This window comes from Macrobrachium nipponense, chromosome 7, assembly GCF_015104395.2.
Source record: "Macrobrachium nipponense isolate FS-2020 chromosome 7, ASM1510439v2, whole genome shotgun sequence".
Lineage (NCBI taxonomy): Eukaryota > Metazoa > Arthropoda > Malacostraca > Decapoda > Palaemonidae > Macrobrachium > Macrobrachium nipponense.
Genome location: NC_061109.1, coordinates 101,073,044 through 101,100,325, shown reverse-complemented (window position 1 = coordinate 101,100,325; position 27,282 = coordinate 101,073,044). Strand labels below are relative to the sequence as shown.

General features: G+C 47.1%; 1 protein-coding gene across 3 annotated transcripts in view; it reads right to left on the bottom strand.

The window, feature by feature from the left end:
• LOC135216960 (probable glutamate receptor) overlaps nucleotides 1-27,282 on the bottom strand; it is a 118,824-nt gene that overhangs the window by 29,284 nt on the left and 62,258 nt on the right. For all 3 annotated transcript variants that reach the window (XM_064252486.1, XM_064252485.1, XM_064252487.1), the window contains one exon: nucleotides 27,093-27,216. In XM_064252486.1, coding sequence (XP_064108556.1) covers nucleotides 27,093-27,216 — 124 coding nt within the window. The remainder of the gene's footprint in view (nucleotides 1-27,092; nucleotides 27,217-27,282) is intronic.

Sequence of the window (27,282 nt, the reverse complement as noted above, 5' to 3'; positions counted from 1 at the left end):
TTTCTTTGCAATCATAACCCTTTGGCCTATTGGTTGAATGAGTGCAGTCATATTAAGAGGAAAATACATGAGTCTAACAGGACCTTGGTCACCAACTGGGTTGTCTTAGGGTGCAGAGGCACGTTGTCCATGAGGAAAAATGCCTTCATCCAATGCTTAGCAGTTCCAAGGACTTGTGCCTGATGACGAAAAACCTCCTTACAAAAGTGGTTACAGATCCAACCAGATATGATCTTGAGGTAACCAAAGTCTTTGCCAAGTGATGCCACACAACAGGGAGAATATCCATCAAACCATGCAGGGCACATGGTTGTTTCACATGTCTAAATGCCACTAGTTTGCAATGATGCACAACAAAAGCATCCTCACATAACAGCAGATATGAATTGCTTTGTAAACTTATGACTGGGTAAATTCTTTTCCTTCTTGTCAACCAAAATATTAATGGGCAAGGACTAATAGAATAGTTCAGCTTATATCAGCATTGTATATTTGACTCAAAACAAGATCCTCCTTTTTCAGTCTTTCTATGTCTGCTGAATTCTTCTAATCCCTCCATAGAAGTATCCAAAACTTCGCCATAGGTCTTCCTCTTAGAAAACCCATGTCGAATCTTGAACCAAAACAGCCAACCTTCGGGATCAATGATTATGGCAGAGAATGTTTCAAGAGGACAGGCATGTAGGAAGATGGAATACAAACAGAATGTATGGGTACAATTACAAAAAAGGTATAGTCAAGAAAAAACTAATAAAGAAAAAAGATCATGAAAGAAGAGATGGTTGTTTACAGAGATCCAGAAGAGCAAAAAGATTGCATCGTTAAAATTCAAGGGTGAACATAAGTTATTCAACAAAAACATCAAGTGTACACAAGGGAAATAAATCGCTGAGAAAATTTCAGATAGTCCCAAGGAAAGTTTCTGACACCTTGTAAGATGCAATGTGAAACGTTTTGACAATGTAGAGCAAAGATGACAAACTTTAGGGAAAAATTACAATATAGTAAAATATATTCCTACTTTAAAATATGACAATTTGTCGAAAATTGCATTTTTCCTAACTATATAAACATGAGGTCCTTTTACAATAGGAAGGTAACTAGCGACAGCTGGGACGGTCGTAAGCTTCGAACAAGGGAGTTCGGTAGTTAACTGCTTGTCCGACAGTGCGCGCGCAGCGCGACTGGGAGGTGTAGAATCACTTTTGCTTTAGGCCCAGGAAAAAATGCAGTGTGAGGGGTGGCATGAGGTGGGACTATATGTAAAAGGACCTCAGGTTTGTATAGTTAGGAAAAATGCAATTTTGGACAAATTGTCATTTGTTCCAGTACGATATACAAACCATCGGTCCTTTTACAATAGGAAGACTCACTTCTTGGTGGGAGGAATCTGAGTCTTTTGAGAACAGACTGGTGTTTGCCCAACCTTGGATTGCCTCCCTGGTCGTAAGAGCAAGGGAGGTATCCTAGCCTCTGCCCAATTGATCGGGGTATGTACCGCAGGATCAATGGTCAGACCTCTGGACCCAAGTAATAAGAGAGAGGCAAGCGTATCTCTTAAAACTAGCAAGCAAGAACTTGTTCCTGTTGCAAGAGGCAACATAAAGTTATGGGTTTGTCTCTTGTTGGCTTCCACTTCCCCCCCCTTGTTGGGGGAAGTGGTGGATATTCACTCCCATCCCTAATGCAGGATAGGATGGGGCTCGGTCGTGTAGTCTACCTGCATCGCCTCCTGCCCAGCATAGTGACTACCGCGTCCCTCTGCCCACAGGTAGAGGGAGAGAAAAAGATGGGGAAGAGAAGGCCAGTCACCTTCTCAATCACCTATCCCTTCATGCAGTCACACCAGGAAGCGATGCTGTTCGGTCCGCTCGGGAGCTGGGTAAGCTACACAACGTGTTGAGCAACCACCACGGGTCCTAAGGAACAATTGTCCAAGGACCTGTGGGCTATATCCTGAAGGTAGAAGGAGGTGCATGTGGTCTGGTTGGACCAGACCCCTGCCTTCAGTACCTGCCCCACGGGGAAGTTCTAGCGGAACGCGAAGGAAGGACCAATATCTCTGACTTCGTGGGCTCTCGGACGTAGGGTACGGATGTCGTCGCTACCATCAGCTTCATACGCACTCCTGATCACCTCACCCAGCCAGCAAGAAAGAGTGTTCCTGTAACTTCTTCTTGGTCATCCCGGTGCTAATGAAGATGTGTCAACACTCAGACCTGAGGTGTCAAGCTTTCTTCAGATAGCGCCGTCGCGCCCTCACAGGACAAAGCAGCATCTCCTTCGCATCAAAGGCGGTGAAGTCCATTAGGGAGGGGATTGTGAAGAACTCGAACCGATCGGCAGGGACCGAAGGATTCTGAGTCGTTGCTACGAAGTTCAGTATGAAATCGAGCGTCACAGATCCCCATCCCCTGGATGTTTGACGCAGGAAAAGCCATGCAGTTCACTCTTTGGTGATGTCCAGTACCCACGCTGGTCTATCCGTCTGCAGTGTAGTGTTTCGCATTCTCGAATCCCATTGCAGCGAAGCCTCTCATGGTCTCGTATCCCCCTGCGGCGAAGTCTCTCCGTCTCCGTAGTGGATAGGACACCGACACTCCATGGTGGGTGTCGATGGTATGGGTACTGGGACAAGCTAGTAGGATGAAGTAATGATTGATCTGGAACAACCAAACTAAGTCCACAGCATAGCTCGTAACTGACTTGGGCGCTTTGACAGCTGCAGACTGACTGCGTTCGGTTGTGTGAGGGAAGCTGTCCAAGCATCCGAGCAAGTCACGTGACTTTCTCCTTTAAAGGGTTATGCTAAGAGACCATACAAATCGTTTATTTGTTTGCCATCGATGCTGGACAGCAGGTGATGATTCTCTAAGGCATGTGCCTAACAGGAGAAAGTCAATTGCCTTCTAGAGACCGAGGTCCCTGATGGCAAGACAGAATTCTCATAGTAGTTGAATCTCAGCTAAGGAGAAACAACACTATATGCCCTTGAAGACGAAGGGGGAAGGTGAATGCTACCTACATCTTCACAGCCGAATCGAGAGAAGTAATTCTCAAGATTCTGAACCTGTGCTTACAAAGGACTGAAAACGATAAACCGCTATTTCACTGCTGTTCGGTGAGGAGTCGTAGTTGCAATGAAAGCGGGTCGCTTTTCAGTAATGAAAACACAGGGATGTATTGCCTGAAGAACTGCTTCTCATGGGCTGATCATCTTCTTCTTCAGGTTATCCAGGGAGGACAATACTTGGAAGTAGAGCTGGCAGGGTGGGGAGCAGGCGATGTCTTCCGTTATACATCTGTAATTCGGGGTGAACAATGAACAATTGCACACCTATGAATACGAGATATTTTAGAAGACAAACTCAGATGTCTGAAGAAATCATTCCGCATTATCGTAGGGGTGCGATGCAGCGGGAGACTAGGCTACAGACTTCTGTTACCGTGCGGTAAACAGAAAGATGATAGAGTCCATTGAGATATCTCTGTCTGAAAATTCTCGCAATGTCCAAGGCGATGCAGTAGAGATGGTCATTCATGTATGCGAGAATCCCCGTCAATCAGAGGCCTAAGTCTGTGATTGTCGGGCAGAGATACGGTTTGGTAGTCAATCATTGTAGGGGAGAGAGACATAAACCGACCGTGCATCTCGGAGAGTCAGCTGGTACTGGGCTGCATCGGCAGCCCAATACACAGTTAGCTCTTGCTCACTTGTCATCCTGAGTTGCCAGGTAATCCATTCCAAGAAGGAATGCGTTCGGCTAGAACCATCGAGCTTAAAAAAATACGCTCAAGCAATTGTATTTAAATGAAACGGATTTCGGTGAATACAAAAGCTGAGATGGTGTTGTCGTAACAATACCATAAGTATCTCAAAATCGAAACTGGTAACTCCTGGGAGGTTGCAGGCAGTCCCGAGTTGCAGTTCAATTAAGATACTATTCGTCTCGGTCACAATCCGTAGAGTTAACTACGGTATGTGCCTACACCCTGGACAATTCAACTGATTAACAGAATCATGTCACGAGGGTAATATACGTAGTATATTTGTAGGTTCCTGTACAAAGACCTCCATCCTAAATTCTTTTCCATTCGAGGAATAAGGATTGGAAGCCGACACCCTTCATTCTCTAATCAAGAGAGTGAAAGAGAAGTCTTCCCCGTGGGAAAGCTTCAATGGTGATAACAGAATACCGAAGACGATAGTTCAAGCCAAACTGGATGTTTTTGTCCGTTCTTCTCTATCCCAGGGTTGGTCCCCTACTGTGAGATATTCCTCCTTCAGCAGCAGTGCTTCTTCCAAACGCTAGAAATTCCAGGAATTCGAGCATTCGGCGAGATTCCCGATTATCGTAGTAACAATTATCGGGGATTCTCGTCTAGCCCACTCTGGACTGTGGTTTCGCCCAAGTGTCTGCAGATCGTAAAAAAACCAGAACATTTTGAGAGTGCTAGAAATTCCGCAGAATTCTAAGCGCTTGGTGAAACCCCCACCGAATTCGTTAGACGATCATCGGTTGATGGTCCTCCCGATTCCCGTAGAAATCGAGGATGGGGCAGGATCCTTCCTCAACGACGGGGACTTACGTCCGGTAGGACCCGAAGATTCCCCCCAGAAGCGCAGTCTCCAATGTGGAATCCTACAGAGAACTCTCTGCAGGATCCTTCCCCTTTCCCTCGTAGCCTCTTGAATGTGTGGTCTAGACGGACCGTCACGTGAACAGCGGTGATGGTCCCTCCAAGAGTCTGGGAAGCGTCATTCGTCCTTGCCAGACCCCCCACCCTCACGGTCACTCCTGCTTGCCTCGTTCCTCCCGGTGTAGCCTAAGGAGGTTGAAGGGACAGGTGAGGGAGACCTGATGCTCCTACCCTTCCTACTAGCATGCTAGTAGGCTGGGAGGACTGCAGGCGATCGCCAACCAACTATGGCGATCGAGCTGCAGGTCTGAACCAGCGGCTTCTTGGAGAAAAGCTGGACCAAGGAACAGAGCGTCGGTCTTATGTCAGGGGAGCTGTTATGAGAGCTCCTCCCCTGCCTACCAGCAGAACCGGTAGGCTGGGAGGACTGTGATGATCATCAACCACGGTGATGGTCGAGTTGCTGGTCTGGACCAGCAGTTGGCGATTATTCCCCGAGGTCGTTGTGCTGACGAATCAGCACAATGACCTCATCAAAATTCCTCTGGATCTCAGGAGTGCCCGCATCTTGAGGAGTAGGACCATCAAGCCCATCCAGCAAGAGCGATTCCCGAGACCCTCCTTCTTCAGAGGGAGGAACAGCGGCAGACCCCTCCCGGTCTCCTCCTGCCACTTGTGCATACGACCTGGTCGATCCGAGGACCGTACCTAGCATGTAGGACGTCGTGGCGGGATCGTTGGGGGGCGCGCCCCTCACGATCACTCCTTGTTATCTCGCCCTTCCCGGTGTAACCCGAGGAAGTTGGAGGAACAGGAGAGGAAGACCTGATGCTCCCCCCTCGCTCACCGGCAGAACCGGTGTGCTTGGGGGTCTGCAGGCGATCGCCAACGGTGGCGATCGAGCTGCAGGCCTGGTCGTGCCGCTCCCCTGGGGCGAGCGGCTGGACCGAGAACAGCGGCCCCGGTCCCGTGCATCAGGGGAGCTGCTGCTGGTCCCCCTATCCGTCCGGTCCCGGTGGGAGCGGCGGTCAGGGGACCTGCAGAGACCACTGTCACGATGGGACTGGTGCCCCTTCTCACGGCGTGTCGAACCGCTCGGCTGGTTCCTGCGATCGAGGGGACCTCTTACCAGCCTCCGCCCGTGGTTGGTCTAGGACCATCACAGCAACCCTGGTAACCAGTTGGTCGCTACGAGAGCGATCACTGGTCTAGCGAGTCACCTGAGCGGCTCTTCGCCAGCCTTCTGCTCCGTGCCTTGGTCCTGGCGCCGAGCAAACTCGGACGTCTGGGCCTTGGCTGTACGGTCACCAGCGGGCGCCCGTACACTCGGTACCTCTCGCGAGCGAGAGGCCGAGCCGGAACCTGGTGTAGTGGCAGCACCCCTACACCAGGCGAGGAAGTACCGGTGTTAGCCGGTACTCCTCTGGTCCCCGTCTTCTTCTTCCTTGCAGAAGGAGAGACGGGCCCTGCTCCCCGAAGGAGCAGGAGGACCAGCAGAAGGACCCCCATCTCACCGGAGTGAGACGGGCCCTTAGAAGTTCCCGAAGGAGCCTTCTTAGGGGGGAAGGAGGCAGCCTTCTTCTTCCTCGGCTTGGAAGCCTTAGGAGTCGAAGGGAAAGAGGCGGCAGCAGTTGACGAAGAAGACGACAATGACACCTTCCTCTTCTTCTTCTTTGTCGTCTCCCTCAGGACAGGCGTCAAGTCCTCCATCCACGATGGAGCCAGGGCTGCTGTTGCCGAAGCAACAGGGCCCGGCTGCACCTGTCCGGAAGAACCAGCGTCTGGGGCAGCAACACCGCGGGCTGGAACAACGTCGGCAGGTGCGGGAACAGCAGAAACAGCAGCAGCGGCAGGTACGGCAGACAGGGCAGGTACTCCAGGAGATGGGGCAGCAGCCAGCAACATCCTGGGTACCGGCGGCAGGTCCAGGGACGAGCTCTTCGGGCAACGGAAGACCGGGGCTGGCAGTATGAAGAACCCGGAGGGGGAGGCACGCCCCTCCTCGGCATGGCAGCGATCGGGCCCTGCACGGCGGCCGTTGCATCACAGACATCACGAGAGGGGTGTAAACCAGGTGAGGAGGGGTGGCGTACCCTGGAGACGAGATCGTGTAGTGGTGGTCTCCGCTCCATGGGTGACCAGCACAGCTTCCGCCAGATGCTGGAGCAGCCCCTGGACGCTCGGCGTGCCCTGAAGTCCCAGCGACATCCACACCTGGCCAAGGTCGTCCCCCGCAGCAGGAGCCCTGAGGAAGCAATAGTAGGAAGTTAGGGGGGGGGCAAGCCCCACCCCGAGCGAACGGAAGACCCCGAATACAAATGCACGTCGGGTAACGAGCGCCCTCCTCTACGCTTGACGGATTGGGCGAAGAGAAGGACCTCGAAACCCCCCCCGAAGGGGAAGGCGCCATACATGGGAGCTGAGCTGGGGGGCAGGAAAGACAACGAAGTATCGGTTACCAAGGGAGTCGTGGGATAGCTTTGTGACGACTCCTTGGCAGGCCTTCGTTTCTTCCTACCCTCGTACAACACCCACTGCACCTCCAACCAATTAGAACAAATGTTACACGGCTCGGCCTGAGCGCATTCGCGCCCTCGGCACCGAGCGCAAGGGCATGAGGATCTATCCCTCACCAGCTCCGCAAAACAACCTACAGCTTCTTCCGCCGCTCTCAACTTGTGGAAGTTGACTGACTCCTCCTGATCCAGATCCCTCCAAAGGTCACTGGCCTGAGTTTCCTCTAGGGTTGCACCCCAACCCTGATCTGAGGCATCTGTGTACAGACGAACATCTGGAATAAGGAGGAACAGACTTATGCCGATGGTCAGATGATGTTCTCCCGACCACCACCGAAGATCCTCTGCAAGAATCGTCCCAGACTACTACTGCGCTATCTTCCTGAAAGTCCCAACGATTCCTGAGACATGCTTACAAAGAGCACATCTGGAGACAAGACCCTGGAACCAGGAGAGAGAGGGATGACATTCTCCAAAACAAGCTCTGCCATTCGCTCACTAGTTGAGCTCTGTCTGCCATGAAGGTTTCCAGTTGACTCAAGACCACCAGAACTCGTTCTTGAGTTGGGAAAACCTTGAAAAGATGCGTCTGAATCGTCATTCATAAATATGTCATTTCTCAAGATGGGATTAGAGAACTTTTCTCTACATTGTTTGTTTGTTTGTTTGTATGGTGCTTTTACGTGAGTTCCGAACCACGTTGAGAGTAAACTTCTATCACCAGAAATATACATCTCTTACTCCTCATTGGAATGGCCGAGAATTGAACCAGCGACCACCGAGGTGGGACGCCAACACTATACCAACCACACCACTAAGGCGCTTTTCTCTACATTGAAACGAAACCCTAAGGCTCGGCATAATTCTAGCAACAAGTCCCTCATCCGCACTGCTTCTTCTTAGGACGAAGCTTGAATTAGTCAATCATTGAGGTCAATCATCGAGGTATCTCCTCAACAGAAGTCCCGACGGCGCAAATTTCCCAAAACAGGAGACATCACCCCTCGTAAATAATTGGGGTGCTGTAGTCAGACCGAAGCAGAGGATTTTGAACTGGAATGTTCCGGATGGACCCAAGAAACGAAGGAACTTTTGAGATTCCTGATGAACTAGAACCTGGAGATACGTATCCTTGAGGTCCACTGAAATCCTCCAGTCGTCTCTGGACTGATCTCAGCACTGACTGGGAGGTTTCCATGTGAAACTTTGTTGCTACTATCAAACGATTGAGACCCGAAAGATCTATGATGGGTCTCCATGACCCTCCCACTTTGGCGGTAACAAAAATCCGGCTGTAATATCCTGGAGGAGGAGGAGCAGGCTCTATCGTTCCCTTCTCCAACAAGGATAGAATCTCTGTTGCCAAAGCTATCCCCCTGATGGACGACGGGGAATAACTGGGAACGTAAACTAGAGAGTCGGACAGAAGAGGATGAGAATGGAAAGGGTCCCTGTACCCATTCCTCAACACCTCTACCACCCAACTCTCTGCGCCCCACTCCTTCCAGATGTCCGTGAAGTGGGCGAGACAACCTCCTACTGGTACTGACGAGGGTAACATCTCCTATTTGCGAAAAACCTTTTTTGATGAAGAAGGTTTGGAAGAGGGACCCACAGGCAAAGTTTTAAGCACACCTACAGAGATCTAACAGGAGACCGGAAACTGGTGCGCTTCTCTGGAAGAGGAATACAAGAACCTCTGGGGGATCTAGCTCCCTGAACCGCCACACGGATCATAGCTTGTTGCAACTCTACAGCAGAAGTCGAAGAGAAGTACGTAGTTCCACCATGGCAGAAATGACCTCTTCCCTAAACAAACTGTTGCCCAGCACAAGAGGCACCCTTGACAGAACCCTCTTATGAATGTTGGGAAAATGGGGAGGCAGATGACTCAGAAACAAATCTCTCCTTTTCTTACCAATGAATGTAGTGCACCCTGCTGAAATATTGGCCTGGCATGCCAATCCCATCAACACAGAAGTGCTCAAATTTGTCAAACAAGACTGGATCCGAAGGAAAATACCCGTCTTTCTTCCAAAACCCCATTAATCCCAACAACATCCACATGGAATGGGACAACACCTCTGACTGGTTGCAAAGGGTGTCCTTAAAAATAGTAGCTTCACACAAAGAAACTCCAACAAGGCTAGATGCTGAAGGAACCCTAGACAGAAGAGCCTCCATCGATTTGTTAAGAGGCACTCTAGTACCGGCCGAAAGGTTACCCGCTAGCTTTCCAATTAGGAAGCAAGGTGGAATCCTGCCTACCTGACCCTATTAGAGCTCCTAGCCTAGTGTCCGCCTCCCTCAAAGCCAGCTCAACACGACGGAACCAAACTAACTTACTGGAAGTATGGGGAACCGCTGACTTAGTCGAATACAGCATTTGAACATTGCTTGGTTAGGCTGTGCCGGATCCTCTGGAGTTATAGACTGCGAATAAGAGTAAATGGATGAAGTGTACCATGTGCTTTTACTCGCTTTCGCCAGTTTACAGAAAAACTACCTCCGCAACTGGTTCTTCCTCCTCTTAGGAGCCATTTCTATCAGAATCGTCCGGCCGCAACGGAGCAGGAAAAGACAGGACACCAGGATAAGCTAACCCTGAAGAAGGGGAACCCGCTCCCTCTGTACACTTTGGTATATTACTTAACCTACCTAATCTTACACTGGAGCCAACCGCTAACGGTTGCAGAAAACTTTCATCGCCAACAAGCAACGACCCAATGCCTATCTGCCACACTGCCCACCAACCGGTGCGCCAAACCTGACCTGAGCATACTTGAGACCAACCCACCTGAGCTGAATGCACTTAGTTGCGCAACCTTACTACCACCAAGAGACGATGACGTGACTGCTACATGAGTCACAGCAGTCTGCGCCAAACCCAAATCATACACATACGATGACGTACCACCTGAACCCAACATCACTCAAAGGTGCGCTTAAGGAACTGCTCTGGTCTAATGAGGCCAATGCATCAGTCACACGCCTAATACCTTCTGCACAGGAGAGAAGAGGAACCATGGGTGTCAACAGCACCGATATGTTCGAAGATAGAACAATCATGTTATCCGAAACTAAAGAACCCGCATGTCCTACACCTGAAACTTTGCGATCCAAATCTGACAACTGATTCAAATGCATCTTTGCGGAAGCTTCCACAGCAGCCTGAGAGAAACTGGACTGAGAAACCACTTGCCCCTAATTAAAAGTAATGACCGGAGGCAAGCCAGGCGGACATGCAAGAGAACACTCCGAAGAAGACACCAAAACAGGGCCTGAAAGGGATAAGACCAAATCACCTCCCTCCTGATAATCCTACACTTCATTGGTAAACTCAGGGAAATTCCTGAGAACATGATCTAACACATTGGAGAACCCAAAGTGGAAACACTGCCTGACCAGTAACCTATATCCTCAAGATAAACCCAGCCAATTAGCGTAATACTCGGTCAAATTGAAAGAGATCCTCTGCATTACCACTACCAAAAGACAACGCCGATTTGACCACTGAGGGAAAAGGAACCTTTGAAGACAAAGGAGTGTCATCCCGAAAATCAACAGCCGACACTGAACCTATTCCTACCTCTTCTGCAGGTTTTGAAGCCCTATGACGCGGCAGTTATCTGGCAGGAAACAAAATATAAGAAGGATCCAAAGGAGACCCAGTCCTGCCTGCAAACAAACCCAAAGGGTTTGTTTTGAACCTGAAGGGAACTGCTCCCACGAATTATCTTCCTGCATACCTATACCACTATCTCTAAATGTCTGAGTCTCACTAAACCTAACTCCATCTTTGAGCTTACACCTTGAGGGGAAAGTGGGGGTTCTGCTGCTAACAATGCCTGCTCCACCCGGGGGGGCTGGCAGATCCTACCTTTGAGGCTTGCGGGTCTCCATGACCCCCGGCACCTGTTACAGCTGGTTCTGGAACAGGGAACAGGCAGGGGAGCTGAAATAGAACAATTAGTATCACCTATGCTACTACATACTACTATCTCTATCTTCATTGAGCTTAGATATTAAATTGGCAAACAAGCTAGACATACTAAAAGACATTCTGTCTTCTAACTTCCTAAACAGATCAGCTTCTAGCTCTTCCTTATCTAACTGTCTAGGTTCCAACACTGTCTTACGCTTACTTTTGGAAACTTGAGATTTCCTATGTTTCAGGAAATCTTGCATTTGGCCAACCGACCAAACCTTACACTCATCACACCTCTGCCTAATGTTACATTGTACCTTCCTACAACCAATACAAAATGAATGTCCGTCATGTTTGAGAGTACTCATCCGATTTTGCATGATGAGCAGGAACGGTGAGCTCATACATCTCTGCCGGAGGATTGTTCCGAACGCATGGCAGATGAGGCAGGCTTAGAGGTGTTGGTCGACAGTGAATTCTTCTGGGGCGTGTCCATCGTCAAAACAAAGGCAGTCAGGTCAATCCACAGTCCAAACTGGGGCAAAATCCAAAGCATAATCCAAATGAAAGCCAAAGTCATCAAATGGAATTAAGGCCCAATCAAACTGTGCGGGTCGGGCTACAGACCAAAAGTGTTCGCTTGGAGCAGGAATGCGCCCAGCCGGCCAAGCGAACGAAGAACAATTGGGGAGACAGGCCTCTGGTGGCTGGTATTTGCACCAGTGTTGCCAACGGTAACACAGGTAACTCATTTGACTAGATTTTACCTGCAGCATTGGTAGTGCTGACAGTTAAAACTACCCATTTTATAGGTAAATCTGTGGAGATATGGTTCGGGCTGGTCAGTGACCAGGGCCTATTCAGATGTTCAGGGAGTGTATTGCAATATTATCTTATAGTGTAACTGATGCTTCTTGGAGGGAATTTCCACTTAATTAATTACCCATGAGAATAAAGTTCAAGCAGCTCCCTAGATGCAGCAAGCACACCCAAGCAAACACTTCATATCTGTTCATACATAAACTGTGTGAGGAAGGAGGAAAGGTTCCAAAGGAATGGGTTAGAGGAACAGCTGCTCTGTTGCAGAGGAGTAAAGGTGATATACATGGGCGGGTGCAAAAATGATGGAATTAGCATTACAAAAAATATATACTAACTGGATTACTGAGAGAAACTCGAGAAACATCAGATGTAGATGCAAAGTGGTAATATAAGGAAAGGTGTTGTGAATGAAGTGGGGAGCAGTGTTAGTTGGTGATAGTGAAGAGAGGCTACAAAGATTGGTAGGTTTCAAAAAGCAGAGAGCTGTGAGAAATGTTAATAAGAGCATGATAATGAAGTACAGTAAGTATCAGCAAAGAAGATGGAATAATATATAGAGTGGAAAAATGGTGGAGATTAATTTGTATAGGCATCTGGGAGTAAATGTAATGGATAAGAGAAGAGGGGTGGGGAGTAAACAGTAGGTAGTGTAGGGAAAGCAACTTGGCACTGCAAATGATTTGGAACAGATGAGTGCGTAAAGAAGTAAAATCACAATTTTTGAAAGTAGATTGTGTTTTTCCTAACTATACAAACCTGAGGTCCTTTACATACAGAATTACTTTCAGCATAGCTGGAATACGGCCATTAAATTCTTGAACTAGGTGGTCAGGCAGTAACTACCGTCTGGTAGGGGGGTAGGCCAGCCTGCCCGGATATAAACACTCCACTTTACCTTTTGGCCCAGGTTCAGATTGAGGGGTGTCATGAGATGGGCATAAATGTAAAGGACCTCAGGTTTGTATTGTTAGGAAAAATACAATTTACTTTAAAAAACTGTGATTTGTTCCTACATGATATACAACCCCTCGGTCCTTTACATGAGGAAGACTCACTGACTGGTGGGAGGAATGTGGGTGAGCCTCTAGAACTGACTGGAGTTCTGCTCACCTGGGCTATTCTTCCTGGTCGTAAGAGTGAGGAGGAGTGCCCTGCCTCTGACAACTTGATCAGAGTATAGGCGCTGCATGATCAAGAGTCAGACTTCTGGGCCTTTTTAAAATGAGTGAGGAATCACAACTCATCCGAAAAAGGACTGGGAAAACTATTTTAGAGTCGGAGGCAATAATGCAAAGTTCTGGGAAGGGTTTGTATTATTGCTAGTCTACTTCCTCCCCTTGCTAAAGGAAAGAGCGGTTTTGCTTCTATGATTCTGATAAGAAAAATAGAAAGAAAGCTCAATGTGTAAGCTTACTGCATCAATTGCCTGACCAGTCAGAATAAGTTCGAGTCCTATCCTCAACCTGAAGGAAGAGGAGTAGAAGGATGAGAAGGGGAAGGTGGAGAGGTCAGTCACGCTCCTCGCATCCTTCTTACCTCTAGATCCGCACACCATAGGCAAGATGCATCTTGTCCTCTTGAAGGAGCCGGGTAAGCAAACATGACCTGCAAGCATCCACCACCAGTCCAAGGAAAGGATGCTCCAAGGACCTGTGGGCAGACCTGAAGGAAGAAAGATATATATGGTCACAATGAGACCTCATCTATCTTCCTGTCTGACATATTCTTCGGAGTGATGAAATGAACCCATCCACAGGACTATCCAACTGCAGAGAAGTCTCTCACAATCTCGTAAGACTCGGAGAAAGACGTGTCATTGGACACTTCTGCAATGGCAGTCTGCAGCAGATAAAGACACCGAGACTTAATGATAGGTGTCGATCCTTCATGGGTACAGCAACACACCAGTAGGACAAAGTAATGACTGATCTGGATCAACCAATACCAGATCATGAAGGACTGGGACTTGCCAACGTATGCCAATTGACTGTGCTGTCACGCATCTGAGACGTAGTCACAACATGACATCCGCCTTTTAAAGGGTTATGCTGAGAATAACCATACAAATCACCCATCTTGTTCGCCAATGATGTTGAGAGACGAGATGATGTTTCTCGCGAGGCATGCGCACATCAGACGATAGTCAATTGCCTTATGGAGACCGAGGTCCCTGTGATGGCAAGACGGAAGTTTCTCATCAGTAATTGAATCTCAACCAAAGAGAAACAATACTATATTACTATGAATGACTAAGGTGAATGTGGGCTTACGTCTTCACAGTTGAATCAAGAGAAGTAAACTCAAGATTTTGATCATAGAAAAAGTTCCATCGATGACACTAACCAGTGAAGACCGCTTTAATCCCTGTTGTTTTACAGAGGGCTGAAAAAGCTAATCCGCTATTTCACTGCTGCTTGGCGAGAAAGTCGGAGTTTGCAATGAAAGTGGAGAGTCTTTCAGTAATGAAAACACAGGGATTGTACTGCCTGAAGAACCGCTTCTCGTAGGTTGGATCAGGGAGGAAGTTTCTATTTATTAGTATATTTGATAATGCAAATGCTGTCGTGGTGTTGTTATTCATTTACAATTCAGAGTGAAGAAAGAATAATTGAACACCTTATGTATTAGGAAATGTATATTAGAAGACAAACTCAAATTGTCTGAAGAATATCATTCTGCGTCATCACAGCGGCCGATGGGGCAGTGCGATGAAGCAGAAGACTAGGCTACAGACTTCTGCTATACTGTGGGGTAAACAGAAAGATGATAAAGAGTCTAATGAGATATATCTCTGTCTGAAAATTCTCGCAACGGCAAATATGGTGCAGGAGAGATGGGCATACACGTATGCGAGAATTCCAGCCAACCAGAGATCTAAGTCTGATTGCCAGGCAGAGATTCTAATTGGTAGTGAATCCTCGACAGTGGAGAAACAATACCAAACCGAAAAGAATCTCGGAGAGCAAGCAGTACTTGCTCAACTTGTTATCATCTTGAGTTGCCTGGTAGAGCATTCCATGAAGGAACGCCTTCAGCTAGAACCATCAAGTGCAAAAAAGATACACTCAAGCTTCTGAATTTTATCTGAAATGGGAGGGAAGAAAACCCTCTTGTTCGGTGATAATGCAAATGTTGTGGTGTTGTTGGGAAAAAATGCCACTAGTTATCTCAAAATCAAAACCAGTAACTCTTCGGAGGCCCAAAAGGCTGTCCTGAGTTCCAGGTTAATTAAGAGAAAGTACTATTAGTCTCAGTCACATACCAGAAGAGTTAACTTACTGGTATGCACCTACTATTCAACTGATAACAGAAGCATGTCGCAACAGAAATATACTAGTATAATTGTAGGTTCCTGTAAATCACACTTCAGCCTAATTCTTCTTCATTCGAGGGACAAGAATAATGGCTGGAAGCAGACGTCCTTCATTCTCTAATGAAAAGAGCGACAGTGAAGTTTTCCCGAAGGGAGACTTCTATGGTGATAACAGGATACAATAGACAACTAGTTCAAGCCGAACTGGTTGTTCCCAAAACAGTAGCACTGGAGAGGTGTTCAAACCACTCGGTGCTATCCATCCTGAACGGATTGACGTATGTTCGGTAAGATCCTAAGATTGAACCGAAAACAGTCTCTCGGGTTCGAATTCTGAGGAGTAGACTCCACAGAATTCCTCTTATTTCCTTGTTCATTCCGGTATAACTAGGAAGTAAAGGGGGAAAAAAAATGAGAGGAGGATTGACCATTCTTGCCTGCTCTTCCCTGAACTTGCGATGTTCTCATTCTTTTAAAGGAAGCATTCATTCCCACAACCGTTTCGTTAGTGTAAACACAAGAGAAAGTTGACCGGAGTTAAATGCAGTGAAAGCTGGTGAGAACTTGCCACGTCTTGCGACGCATCTATCTTCTCCGTGATTGAACCTCATGAAGAGGACTACACAGAGGACCTCCTCCTATCTCTTCCAGATGCTTTGTCCCAAGGGACAGCAATATCAATCTTGGCACCTGAAGAATAGCCATTCCTGGCTTTCACAGGTGGGTACAAGCCACCAATGCAGCTCAGTCCCTTCTCTCATCCTGCGCCACCATCGTGATGGAGAGAAGACTACCAATCACTGACTGTGGATGTACGACCCCCCTTGGGGGTTGTACACTCGGACACACCCGTACACCAGTATACCCAACGCAGCCCCAGTTCCATGAGTACCGCCTTTGAAACCAGAGACAGGAGAACGAACCTGGATTTGAACTCCTGGGGCTCCCGAGACACCATATTTGTGGAAAGCATCCAGGTTTCCTGCTCTGGAAGGAGCAGGTGAGCCCAAGAGACAGCCAATTACTTTCTCTCCATGGGAAGGGTGCAGACCCTTAGAAGTCTCAAAGCGAGACTTCTTAAGGGGCGGAGAATACCTTCCTCCTCTTAGGACATGGAAAACCTCGAAGAGGGAGGTTAGGAGGCGTCAGATGACAAAGACGAAAGATGGTGACCCCTTGAAAACTCGCTGCAACACGGGAAGGGAGGGTGCTATGCCATGGCAAGGGTTCGTTTGTTAGAGCTGAGCACTCAGATCGGCAGATCGAGCTGTCTAGTCTAGCCGAGCCGAGCGAGCTGAGCAGATCACAACTACATAATTATGAGTGGTATTCATCAAAGAACTATTACTTCTTCCCAGTTAACTGTTCTCCTTCGAGGCTGAAGCTCCAAGAAGAACAACAAGAAGGATTCTGTGTCTGCTGTCCTACGCGTTTGGACCCTCAGGTCCAATACACAAGGATGGTACTTGACCATTCACCTAGAAGGTGTTTCATGCAGTTCCAAGCTCTACATAACTCCAAACCAGACCGAGGAGCATACTCATCTGTACTGGTAAAGACTCGTCTCGCCATCCAATCACTCGTAAGAATTCCCACGCTCAGCGAGAAAAACCCGACTCTTGTATGACAATAATTGGGTGAGCCTTTTCTTGCCCTGGTACTCGGCAATATAATGAAGCCGAACACACGGTCAGCGCCAACAAAACCAAGGGATCCAGATGCTCGGCGAGACTCCCGATTATTGTAATAATCATCGGGAATACCTGTTGCCCAAGTGTTTGGAAATCTCAGAAAACCAAATCACCCTGCGAACACTAGAAATTCCAAGGAATTTAATGGCTTAGCGAGACTCCTGATTTTCGTATAAGAATTACCAGGAATGTCAGTCTCGCCTGAGTGTTTGGAAATTATACAAGAACCATAACACTCTGAGAATGCCAGAAATTCCAAGGAATTCAAGCATTCAGTGAGATTCCCAGTTATCGTATTAACAATCATCAGGAATTCTTGTCTCATCCAAGTGTTTCCAGATCGTAGAAGACCAAAACACTCAGAGTGTGCTAGAAATTCCAATGAATTTGAAATGCTCTGCGAGACCCCCGAATTTCATCAAACGATCGATCATCAGGGTGGGGGCCCCTCCTCAACTCCCATAGAAATTGAGGAGGAACGGGCATAAAAACCAGTCCTAAATGTAAGCGTTTCAGACTGGAATGAGAGTACAATTCAAAAGGATATACAATTGAGGCTCCCAAAACGCAAGAACCCATAGGGGACTGCTAATTGAAATGCGTCCAAAGGACAGAAAAAGCCATGGAGACATAGTCTCCAGTTTTGACATAAGATCGCTCCTCAACAACATGGACATACGTCCGGTAGGACCCTAAGGTACCTCTAGGAACATACGAAGTCCCCCGTTGCTGAATCCTACGGAGAGCACTCTGCAGGATCCCTCCTATTCAAATTGCCCCTCCTGGTGTAGCCATAGGGAGGAAGACTGGATGCTCTCACTTGCTTTGCTAGCAAAACTAGCAGAAGTGAGTCATGGGCAGCCATCAACCTGTGGTGATGGCTGCGACATGAGTCTATGAAAGCGTTATTGTCTGGAGAAAACACTTTCCAGAGGAGGGTTACGAAACTCTCGTAAAGAAATGTTTGCCGCCACCGAGACTGGTCAGTCACACAAACGTGACTGTCGTCTGGGTAGAGCTGAGAGCACACCTGACTGGAGAGAGCCGATACTGTCCTCTGACATGTCCAAGTCCTCGTCAAGGACGAAACCTCTCAAGAGGACTGAATGGGGGAGCCCCTACTGATCTCTGGGAACCGAGCAATCACCGGCAAGGCATGAGTCACCTGAGTGACTCGCTCCTTTCTTCCACTCTGTGCACAAGTTATGACGGTGAGCGGACTCAGCGCCACCAGCTCTGGATGCACGCAAATGCGAAGATTTATGTGCACTCGGGGACTCGCGAACAAGCGCCAAACAGATAGGGGCAGAACTTCTCAGACTAGCAGCAGAAGTGTGAACTGAAGTTTGCTCTTCTGAGGCTCCCGACACGCTAGGCCATGGGGACAGCGTGACGGGAATTCTAAGGGAGACCAAACTGCCTCCTCAGTTTGAGGAGGCAGACCCTTAGGGGTTGAGACTACCTTCTCCTTCTTCGGCAGGGAGCCTTAGAAGTCGAAGGGGCAGAGGCTGATGAAAATATGATATTGTTATTGTACAATAAAGTTTCATACATACTTACCTGGCAGATATATACGATCGTATGGCCCACCCAACCTCCCCTCAGGAGACAGGTGGAAGAGAAAAATCTGGCTTAAAACGGTAATAGTTCCTATTCCTGCCACCCAGCGGCAGGCGGCGGGATCACCTGACCTACCTGTCGTGTGTGCCACGAAATTTGAATTTCTGTTGGGGACGACGGAGTCTATAGCTAAGTATATATCTGCCAGGTAAGTATGTATGAAACTTTATTGTACAATAACAATATCATTTTCATACATTCAACTTCCCTGTCAGATATATACTTAGCTGATTGGCACCTTTGGCGGAGGGCAAGAGACAGCTAATTACTGACCTAATAGGTAAACAACATATGTTGTAGGTAATACAAGTTAATTAATAATACCCTAGTTCCTACCTGTTTAGGCGGAAGATTTCTTAGCTTGTGCTGAGAAGTCTGCTTCGCCTCAAAAGCTTCAGCGAGGGTGTGCCCTATGGCTGAGAACTCTTGAAAAGGACTGTCAATGGGGTCTTATCCACTTACTCAACAGAACCTAATGGCAATTGTCACTGGAGTCTTATTCACTTACATGAAAATATACCTATGCCTCTTGGCATATAAAGGAGTAAAATACTGATCCCGATCACCCGATCCTAACCGTGGATTAGTAAATATGATTGAAAGGCGTTATCCCCAAACACCTTTCAAACAACCTAAAAACTCAACTCCAATAATTTTTAAATCACAATATAAAATATAAGGACAAAAATCAATATTAAGGATCAGTCTTCTCTCCTTTCCCCAGCACTGTATCCGCTGATACATAGGGCCCTAGAGAGAAGCATTTCTCATATGTCACTCTCACATCTTTCAAGTAATGTGAGGCGAACACTGAGTTACATCTCCAATACGTGGCCGCTAAGATGTTCTTCATTGACATGTTCTTGTTGAACGACAATGATGTAGCGACTGCACGTACTTCGTGTGCTTTTACCCTTAAGGTCTTATATGCCTCACTATCACAGCTCATGTGGGCTTCAGTTATGATGTTCCTAACAAAAAATGCTAAGGCATTCTTTGACATAGCTCTTCTAGGGTCTTTAACTGCACACCATAAACTTTGATTGCAACCCTGCAACTGCTTCTTCTTCTGCAGGTTACCTTCAAAGTTCTCACAGGACATAAAGTTCTTTCCATTTCATTCCCAACTAATTGAGAAAGGCCTTTTACTTCAAAAGTCCTAGGCCAAGGTCTCGAGGGGTTTTCATTTTTAGCTAGAAATAAAGGTTTAAAGGACAATACAGCTGAATCCTTCTTAAAACCCACTCTAGAGTCAAGCGCTTGCAGCTCACTCACTCTTTTCGCAGTGGCGAGAGCTATTAAGAAAATGCATTTTCTAGTCAAGTCCCGGAAAGTAGCTTTATCGGGAGGTTCAAATCTCTCCGACATAAGATATTTGAGAACCACATCCAGATTCCAACTAGGGGTGAGAGAAGTTCTTAATTTTGTAGTTTCAAATGATCTAATTAAATCATGCAGATCTTTGTTATTCTCTATGTTCAGGCCCCTATTCCTGAACACAGCTGATAACATGCTCTTATAACCTTTAATGGTTGACACTGCCAGATGAGATTCTTCTCGTAAAAACAAAAGAAAATCAGCAATTTCGGTCACAGAGGTATCGGAGGAGGACAGCTTCTTCGCCTTACACCATCTACGGAAAACTTCCCACTTCGATTGGTATATCCGCATGGTTGAGGACCTTCTTGCTCCAGCAATTGCTTTTGCCGCTTTGCGAGAAAAGCCTCTCGCTCTGACCAGTCTTTCGATAGTCGAAAGGCAGTCAGAGCGAGAGCGTGGATATTTTTGTGATACCTCTCGAAGTGGGGTTGTTTGAGCAGATCTGTCCTTTCGGGAAGAGATCTGGGGAAGTCCAATATCCATTCCTGTACCTCTGTGAACCATTCTCTTGCAGGCCAATAAGGAGCGATCAATGTCATCCTCATTCCCTCCGAGGACAAGAACTTTCTCATTACTTCCCCCAGCATCTTGAATGGGGGTGGGGAAACACATAAGCGTCTATGCCCTTCCAATCCGTGAGCATGGCATCTATGGATAGGGCTCTGGGATCGTCCCCTTACGAGCAAAAGTTCTCCATCCTCCTGGATAGGAATGTTGCAAACAGGTCCACTTGAGGCTTCCCCCAAAGAGACCATAGTTGCTGGCAGACTTGTGAATGAAGGGTCCACTCTGTTGGAAGGACCTGGTTTTTCCTGCTCAATCTGTCTGCTCTTATATTCTTCCCTCCTTGAACAAACCTCGTCAGGAGTCGAATCCCTCTTTCTTCTGCCCATATCAACAGATCCCTTGCTAGTTGGTAAAGGGAGAAAGAGTGTGTCCCCCCTTGTTTTCTTATATAAGCCAGAGCCGTGGTGTTGTCCGAGTTGACTTGGACCACCACGCCTCTGACTTCGTTCTCGAAAAACTGCAGTGCTAAGTGCACTGCTAAGAGTTCCTTTGCATTTATGTGCCAGGCCTTCTGTTCTTCTGTCCAACTGCCTGACACTTCCTTCGTCCCTAGTGTTGCTCCCCACCCCGTGTCCGAAGCGTCTGAGAATAACACTAGGTGAGGGTTCTGAAGGGCCAAGGACACTCCTTCGTTTCTTCTCAGTGGTTCTAACCACCATCGTAAGTGGTTTTTGATACTCTCTCCTATAGGAAAGGTACCCAAAAGATCTCCTTTTCTTCTGTTCCAACTCCTTCTGAGATGGAACTGCAAGGGTCTCAGATTCAGTCTCCCTAGAGAGATGAACTGCTCCAGCGAGGAAAGAGTGCCCAGAAGACTGAGCCATTCCCTCGCTGAGCTTCGTTCTTTCTCTAGGAAGACCGAGATTCTTTCCAACCCTTTCGAGATTCTTTCCTGGGATGGATACGCTCGAAAACCCCGAGAATCCATCCGAATCCCCAGATAGTCGATAGTCTGACTGGGGATTGTGTGAGACTTCTCGAGGTTTACGAGCAATCCGAGAGATCTGGTCAATTGAAGAGCTATCTCCAAGTCCTCCAAGCACTTTTGTCTTGTCTGCGCTCTTATAAGCCAATCGTCTAGGTAAAGAGATATCCTCACCCCCTTCAGATGTAGCCATCTTGCTACGTTTCTCATCAACGCTGTAAACACCTGAGGAGCCGTCGAGAGGCTGAAACACAAAGCCCTGAACTGATAAATCCTTCCCTGCACCATGAATCGAAGATATTTCTTCAACGAATGATGCAGGGGGACGTGAAAGTATGCATCTTGCAGGTCGAGGGAGACCATCCAATCTCCTGGACGGAGAGCAGAGAGAACCGAGTTGGATGTCTCCATGGAGAACTTTGTCTTCTCCACGAAGCGATTCAATACACTCACGTCCAGGACCGGCCTCCACCCCCCCAAGGCTTTCGGCACCAAAAATAGGCGATTGTAAAAACCTGTACTACCTCGATGGCCTCCTTCTCCAACATTTGCTGCACCAACCCAAGAAGGATCTCTCTCTTTACGGGGTCTTTGTATCTCGCTGACAGCTCCCTCGGAGTCGTCGTCAATGGAGGTCTGTTCTTGAAGGGGATGAGGTATCCTTTCCTCAGCACTTGTAGAGACCAAGACTCTGCTTTCATTGAAGCCCATGCTTCCGAGAATCCCAGAAGTCTGGCCCCTACTGGTGATTGGAGGACTGGAATCTCATTTTGCGTTCTTCTTTGGAACTCTAATGGAAGATCTTCCTCTTTTCTCTCCTCCTCTCTTCCTTGGGGCTCGGCTAAAAGCTCTACCTCGAAAGGGCTGTTGGGCAGGTCTTGGCTCCCTCTTCGAGACAGAAGCAGCTGGTCTAGGCTTCTTAGCAGAATGTACCAGCAAATCCTGTGTTGCCTTCTCAGTAAGCGTATGGGAAATGTCCTTTACCAACTGAGAAGGAAACAGCTGTTTAGACAGAGGGGCGTATAAAAGAGAAGCCCTCTGTACTGGAGAGACTGCTTTGGTAAGAAATGAACCAAAGACAGCCCTCTTCTTTAATACTCCTGTCCCGAACAAGGATGCCACTTCAGCCGATCCGTCCTGCACTGCCTTGTCCATGCATGCCAAAACACTATGCAAGACTTCTGGTTCCAAAAACTGAGGGTCTTGCGTCTTGTTGGCCAAAGCCCCAAGGGACCAATCTAGGAAGTTAAAAACTTCCAAGACATGGAATATTCCCTTTAGGAGATGGTCCATTTCAGACATTGTCCAGCTTGTTTTGGCCGATGGAAGTGCATGCCTCCTTGCCGAATCCACCAAGGTCGAGAAGTCCGCCTCAGCAGATGAGGGAAGAGAAAGTCCCATAGATTCTCCTGTGCTATACCAAATCCCTCTCTTCCCTGATAGCCTGGAAGGGGGACAGGTAAACACAGTCTTCCCCGCCTCCTCCTTGGTTTTAAGCCAATTTCCGACCGACTGCAAAGCCCTCTTCATTGAAATGGTCGGTTGCATCTTCAAGAAAGAGGAAGACTTCGCAGCCTTCGTACTCGAAAATAAAGACCGAGGAGAAGGAGGGGCAGCAGGACTCAGAGACTCTCCAAATTCTTTTAACAAGAGGGCTGCTAATATCTTATAATCAGAAAGACCTGCCCCCTTGTTTTCTTCAGAGTCCGAAACATCCTCCAATTCCGGTTGAGTTTTATTCGGAGAAGAGTGTGCGACCGGAGGACTCCTCTCTCGGGAATGCACAGGGCTTGTAGCAACACCGGCTGCAACCTGACAAGGGCTACGGTCGCTTGTGCGACATCTTGAGTCCCTGCCAGGAGAAGGCCGATGTTGTTCTTTTACCCTAAGGCCCTCCTGACAAGGACGACGGTCGCCTGTGCGACAACTTTCGTCCCTACCAGGAGAAGTCCTTAAATGTCGTTCCCTTTTTTCATGATCAATTCCTTCCCAACAGGGGCTACGATCACTTGTGCGACACCTAGAGACCCTGTCAGGGGAAAATTGATCTTGAGAAAAATCCCAAAGAGGAGCCTCCAAGTCCGCTTCAAACTCCGATAACTCATCCAAATTGTATTCTGGATTGTACAAATCCTTGCGCCTGCTTTCAGGCGCTCTAGACGCTTTACGTCTTGTTTCAGCCGCTTCAGGCTTTCCAGGCGCCTTGCGCCCCCATTCGGACGCTTCAGGCTCTTCAGGCGCTTTGCGCCTCGTTTCAGGTGCCTCAGGCTCTTTAGGCGCTTTGCTTCTTCTTTCAGGCGCCTCAGGCTCTCTAGGCGCTTTGCTTTTCCTTTGAGGCGTTCTAGGCTCTCCAGGCGCTCTATGTTTCATTTCAGGCGCTCTAGGCTCTCCAGGAGTTAAATATTTCCTTTTAGCCACTTCAGGCTTTTCAGGCGCGTTGCGCCTCATTTCTATTACTTGAGGAGCTTTACGCCTCATTTCAGGCGCTCCAGACTCTTTTCGCCTCGCCAAAAGAGTTCCAGGATCTTCAGTTACTTTGCGCCTCCTTTCAGGCGCTTCAGGCGCCTCAGGCTCTTTGCGCCTCATTTCAGGAGTTCGTCCGATTTCGGGAGTTCCAATTTTACTCCTCGATTCGGACATCTCATGTGCTTTCTTTCTAGTAGGAAGTTCCCTATATATATCATGTCGCCTTGACGGCGTTTTGCGCTTGACAGTAGCCTGACGTCTGGCTGGCGCCAGGCTTCTGGCAGGCGCCTCGTCCGAGCTCTCAGATAGTTCTAAAGGACGGGATCTTTTGATCGGGAGAAATCTATCCTTCCTTCTAGGCGGATCAGACTTAAGAACTCCTACTAGCGAAGATATCTGTTTCTGCATATCCTCTAACATCTTCGTAGCTACGTCTCTCTTTCCAATTCCCGATGCAGGAGAAGGAGCTTCTGAATATACCTTCTTCTTCCTCTTTTCCGGAGGATATTCTTCCGGAAATTCTTCAGGGCTTGAGTCAAATGAAGGAGACTTCCAAGATCTCTTCGAAGGTCTCGACAATCTATCTGAACTCCATCCTTTTTTAGATGAGGAATCAGACGAAGAAAAACACTGTTTCAGGACGTCTTTCCAACGACTATCCTTGGCAGCCCGGGACGTAACTACAGGATCTGCCGAGGGGACGCCTGATCGGTGGGGATTCTCTGAAACCTCCCTGCGGCTTTCGACATTTCTTCTCCACTGGTCTTGGGAGCTTGAAAGAGGTCTAGGCCTGGGAGCGAGACAGAGCCGATCAGACGCACCCTCCACTTCACTGGGAACACTTTCACTGCACTTACCTTCCAGTTCTTTAATTTTTTGTTCCATATGCTTAAGCGAAGCTTTCAGACTCGCAATTTCAGATGTTGAGCTTGCCGAGTCCGATAATCGGGAAGGTAAAGCTGTATGGGAGGAAACAATAGGGGTTATCAATAGGCAATAGTCCGCTAACTGGCTCGTTAGAGACCGACCTACTTACACTCTTGGAAGAGGCTTTTCTAGCCCTATCTCTCTCCAACTTTCTTAGGTAGGAATTAAGCAACTTCCATTCCTCCTCATTCAAATTCTTGCACTCATCACATGTATTCAATTGAGAGCATACATTCCCTCTACAATTTTTACAAGTGGTGTGAGGATCCACCGAAGCTTTCGGCAGTCTCACAAAACAATTCTCATTCACACACACACTGAACGAAATCGACACGTCAGACATTATGAGAAATTCCAAAGCCAAATCCAAAAAACAGTCCACAATAGCGTATGCCAAACCAAAGATCCAATACGTCACCAAATAGCAGTCCAAAAGATCAACAGTGTAATGAAATTCGAAATTCAAGTCAGGAGGAACTAGCAACGATGTTACTAGTACCGCGACAGAGAAAAATCTGGCTTAAAACGGTAATAGTTCCTATTCCTGCCACCCAGCGGCAGGCGGCGGGATCACCTGACCTACGTGTGTGCCGCGAAATTTGAATTTCTGTCGGGGACGACGGAGTCTATAGCTAAGTATATATCTGACAGGGAAGTTGAATGTATGAAAATGATAATTCCGAAGAGGACGATGATAATACTTGACGAGCTCTCTTCCTCTTCGACTTCTCCAAATTCTGCAAGACTTCTTCTACCTGATGAGGTATATTTACCAGCAGGAATAGAGTTAATAATCAAGGGGCAGCGCGAAGGCTTTGTCCAGTGACGTTAACTCAAAGTTAACAGTGGTAAATGAATATAATTTCCAGCAGGGGATCAGTACACACACTCGAGGACCAATATCACAGCATGCTACAAGTCACAGGTACAATCCCAAGGTTAGGATAACCAACACGAAGAGATATCCAACCATCTACTACAGTAATCACTATCACTACTGTTAGCCTGTAAAAGAAAGAAAATATGATTTAAAGTAATAAAATGAGAGGAGATTCCCCAAACAAACACCACACGCCCCCTCTTCAACCTTCATCGGATAGCTAGCAAAAGGACGAAGGAGAAGAGGAATTACCAGAAGAAACAAAGGACAAACCTCCGAAGTTCCCCTCGGTAATTTCCAAAGCGTAAGGGTAAATTTCAAATGAATACATGTTGATGTTAAAGGTGTGAAAATGTGTACTACAAAAGATGTTGGCATACCTTGGCTGCCGACCCTTAACACAAAGTAGAAAGGCAGCTGTCAAGATTATCACAAAAATTTGGTTTGTATATTAATTATTAAATTCAGTTAATTATTAATATCAAACACAGTATATACATATTTATTCAAAAAATAAAATATTAAAGATCCCACCGGGATAATGATTAATGGCTAGTCAGTAACAGCTCACAAAAATACGCCTTCATCGGAAGACGGCCGAAAGCAAAGTGGAGTGTTTTGATTCGGGCAGGCGGGCCTACCCGCCTATCAGATGGTAGTTACTGCCTAACCACCTTGTTCAAGAATTTAACGGTCATAATTCCACATATGCTGAAAGTAATTCCTTATGTAAAGGACCGATGGTTTGTATATCGTGTAGGAACAATGATAATTTGTGAGATGAACTATTTGTGCATAGTGCATGTAGAATGTGAAGGATTAAGTTATTGAGATAATCAAAGATATGAAGAAGATATGGTAAAAAAAACACAGCAAATAAAGATGAGGCTACAAGCCAAATTTCCTACTGCATCCTGGTTACAGCCCATCACACTACCAAGTGCAAACCTAATCCATTGCTGTGGTCTTTCATAGCATAATGGAATTTAAGGGAATGTGCCCATATTGCTCTGCCTTCCCCAAGAATAGAACACTGGCCATCACAGTGCTCATTTTGGGTATCATGATGATTAAACCAAAATCACAAACATGTATACATATATTTTCACCATACATCTTTTTCCTCTTTAAAGTGGGTGGCAGTGGAATAGAGCAAACAGTAGGCATCAAGTTATTCAACCATATGATTTTTCTTGACTAAAGCTAAAAATGAGAGCCATCTATTCACAACTGAGTTTGCTTTATGGGCAGTAGGGTCATAAATATGAGCTAGGGCACCAACTCATAAAGTCAAGCACCCATCTATACTAAAACACACACACACACCAAAATGATGTACATACTAGTATTAAGAGAGCCGTCAAAATCTGTAACACACACACACACACTAGTGCACTTAAAGCCCTCAAGACTTACCTGAAAGGAATAGCAAAGAAAGCAGTAATGGACCCACTGTAGACAGAGGCAACCACAATAACTATTAAGCTTCCAGAAATGGTAACTATTCTACCTGCATTTCCAATAGGCCACTCATCGCTACCTGTAAAATTATTTTAAAAAATGCACAATTTAAGCATTTAGTGTAAAGTATATATCTGTTAATCGA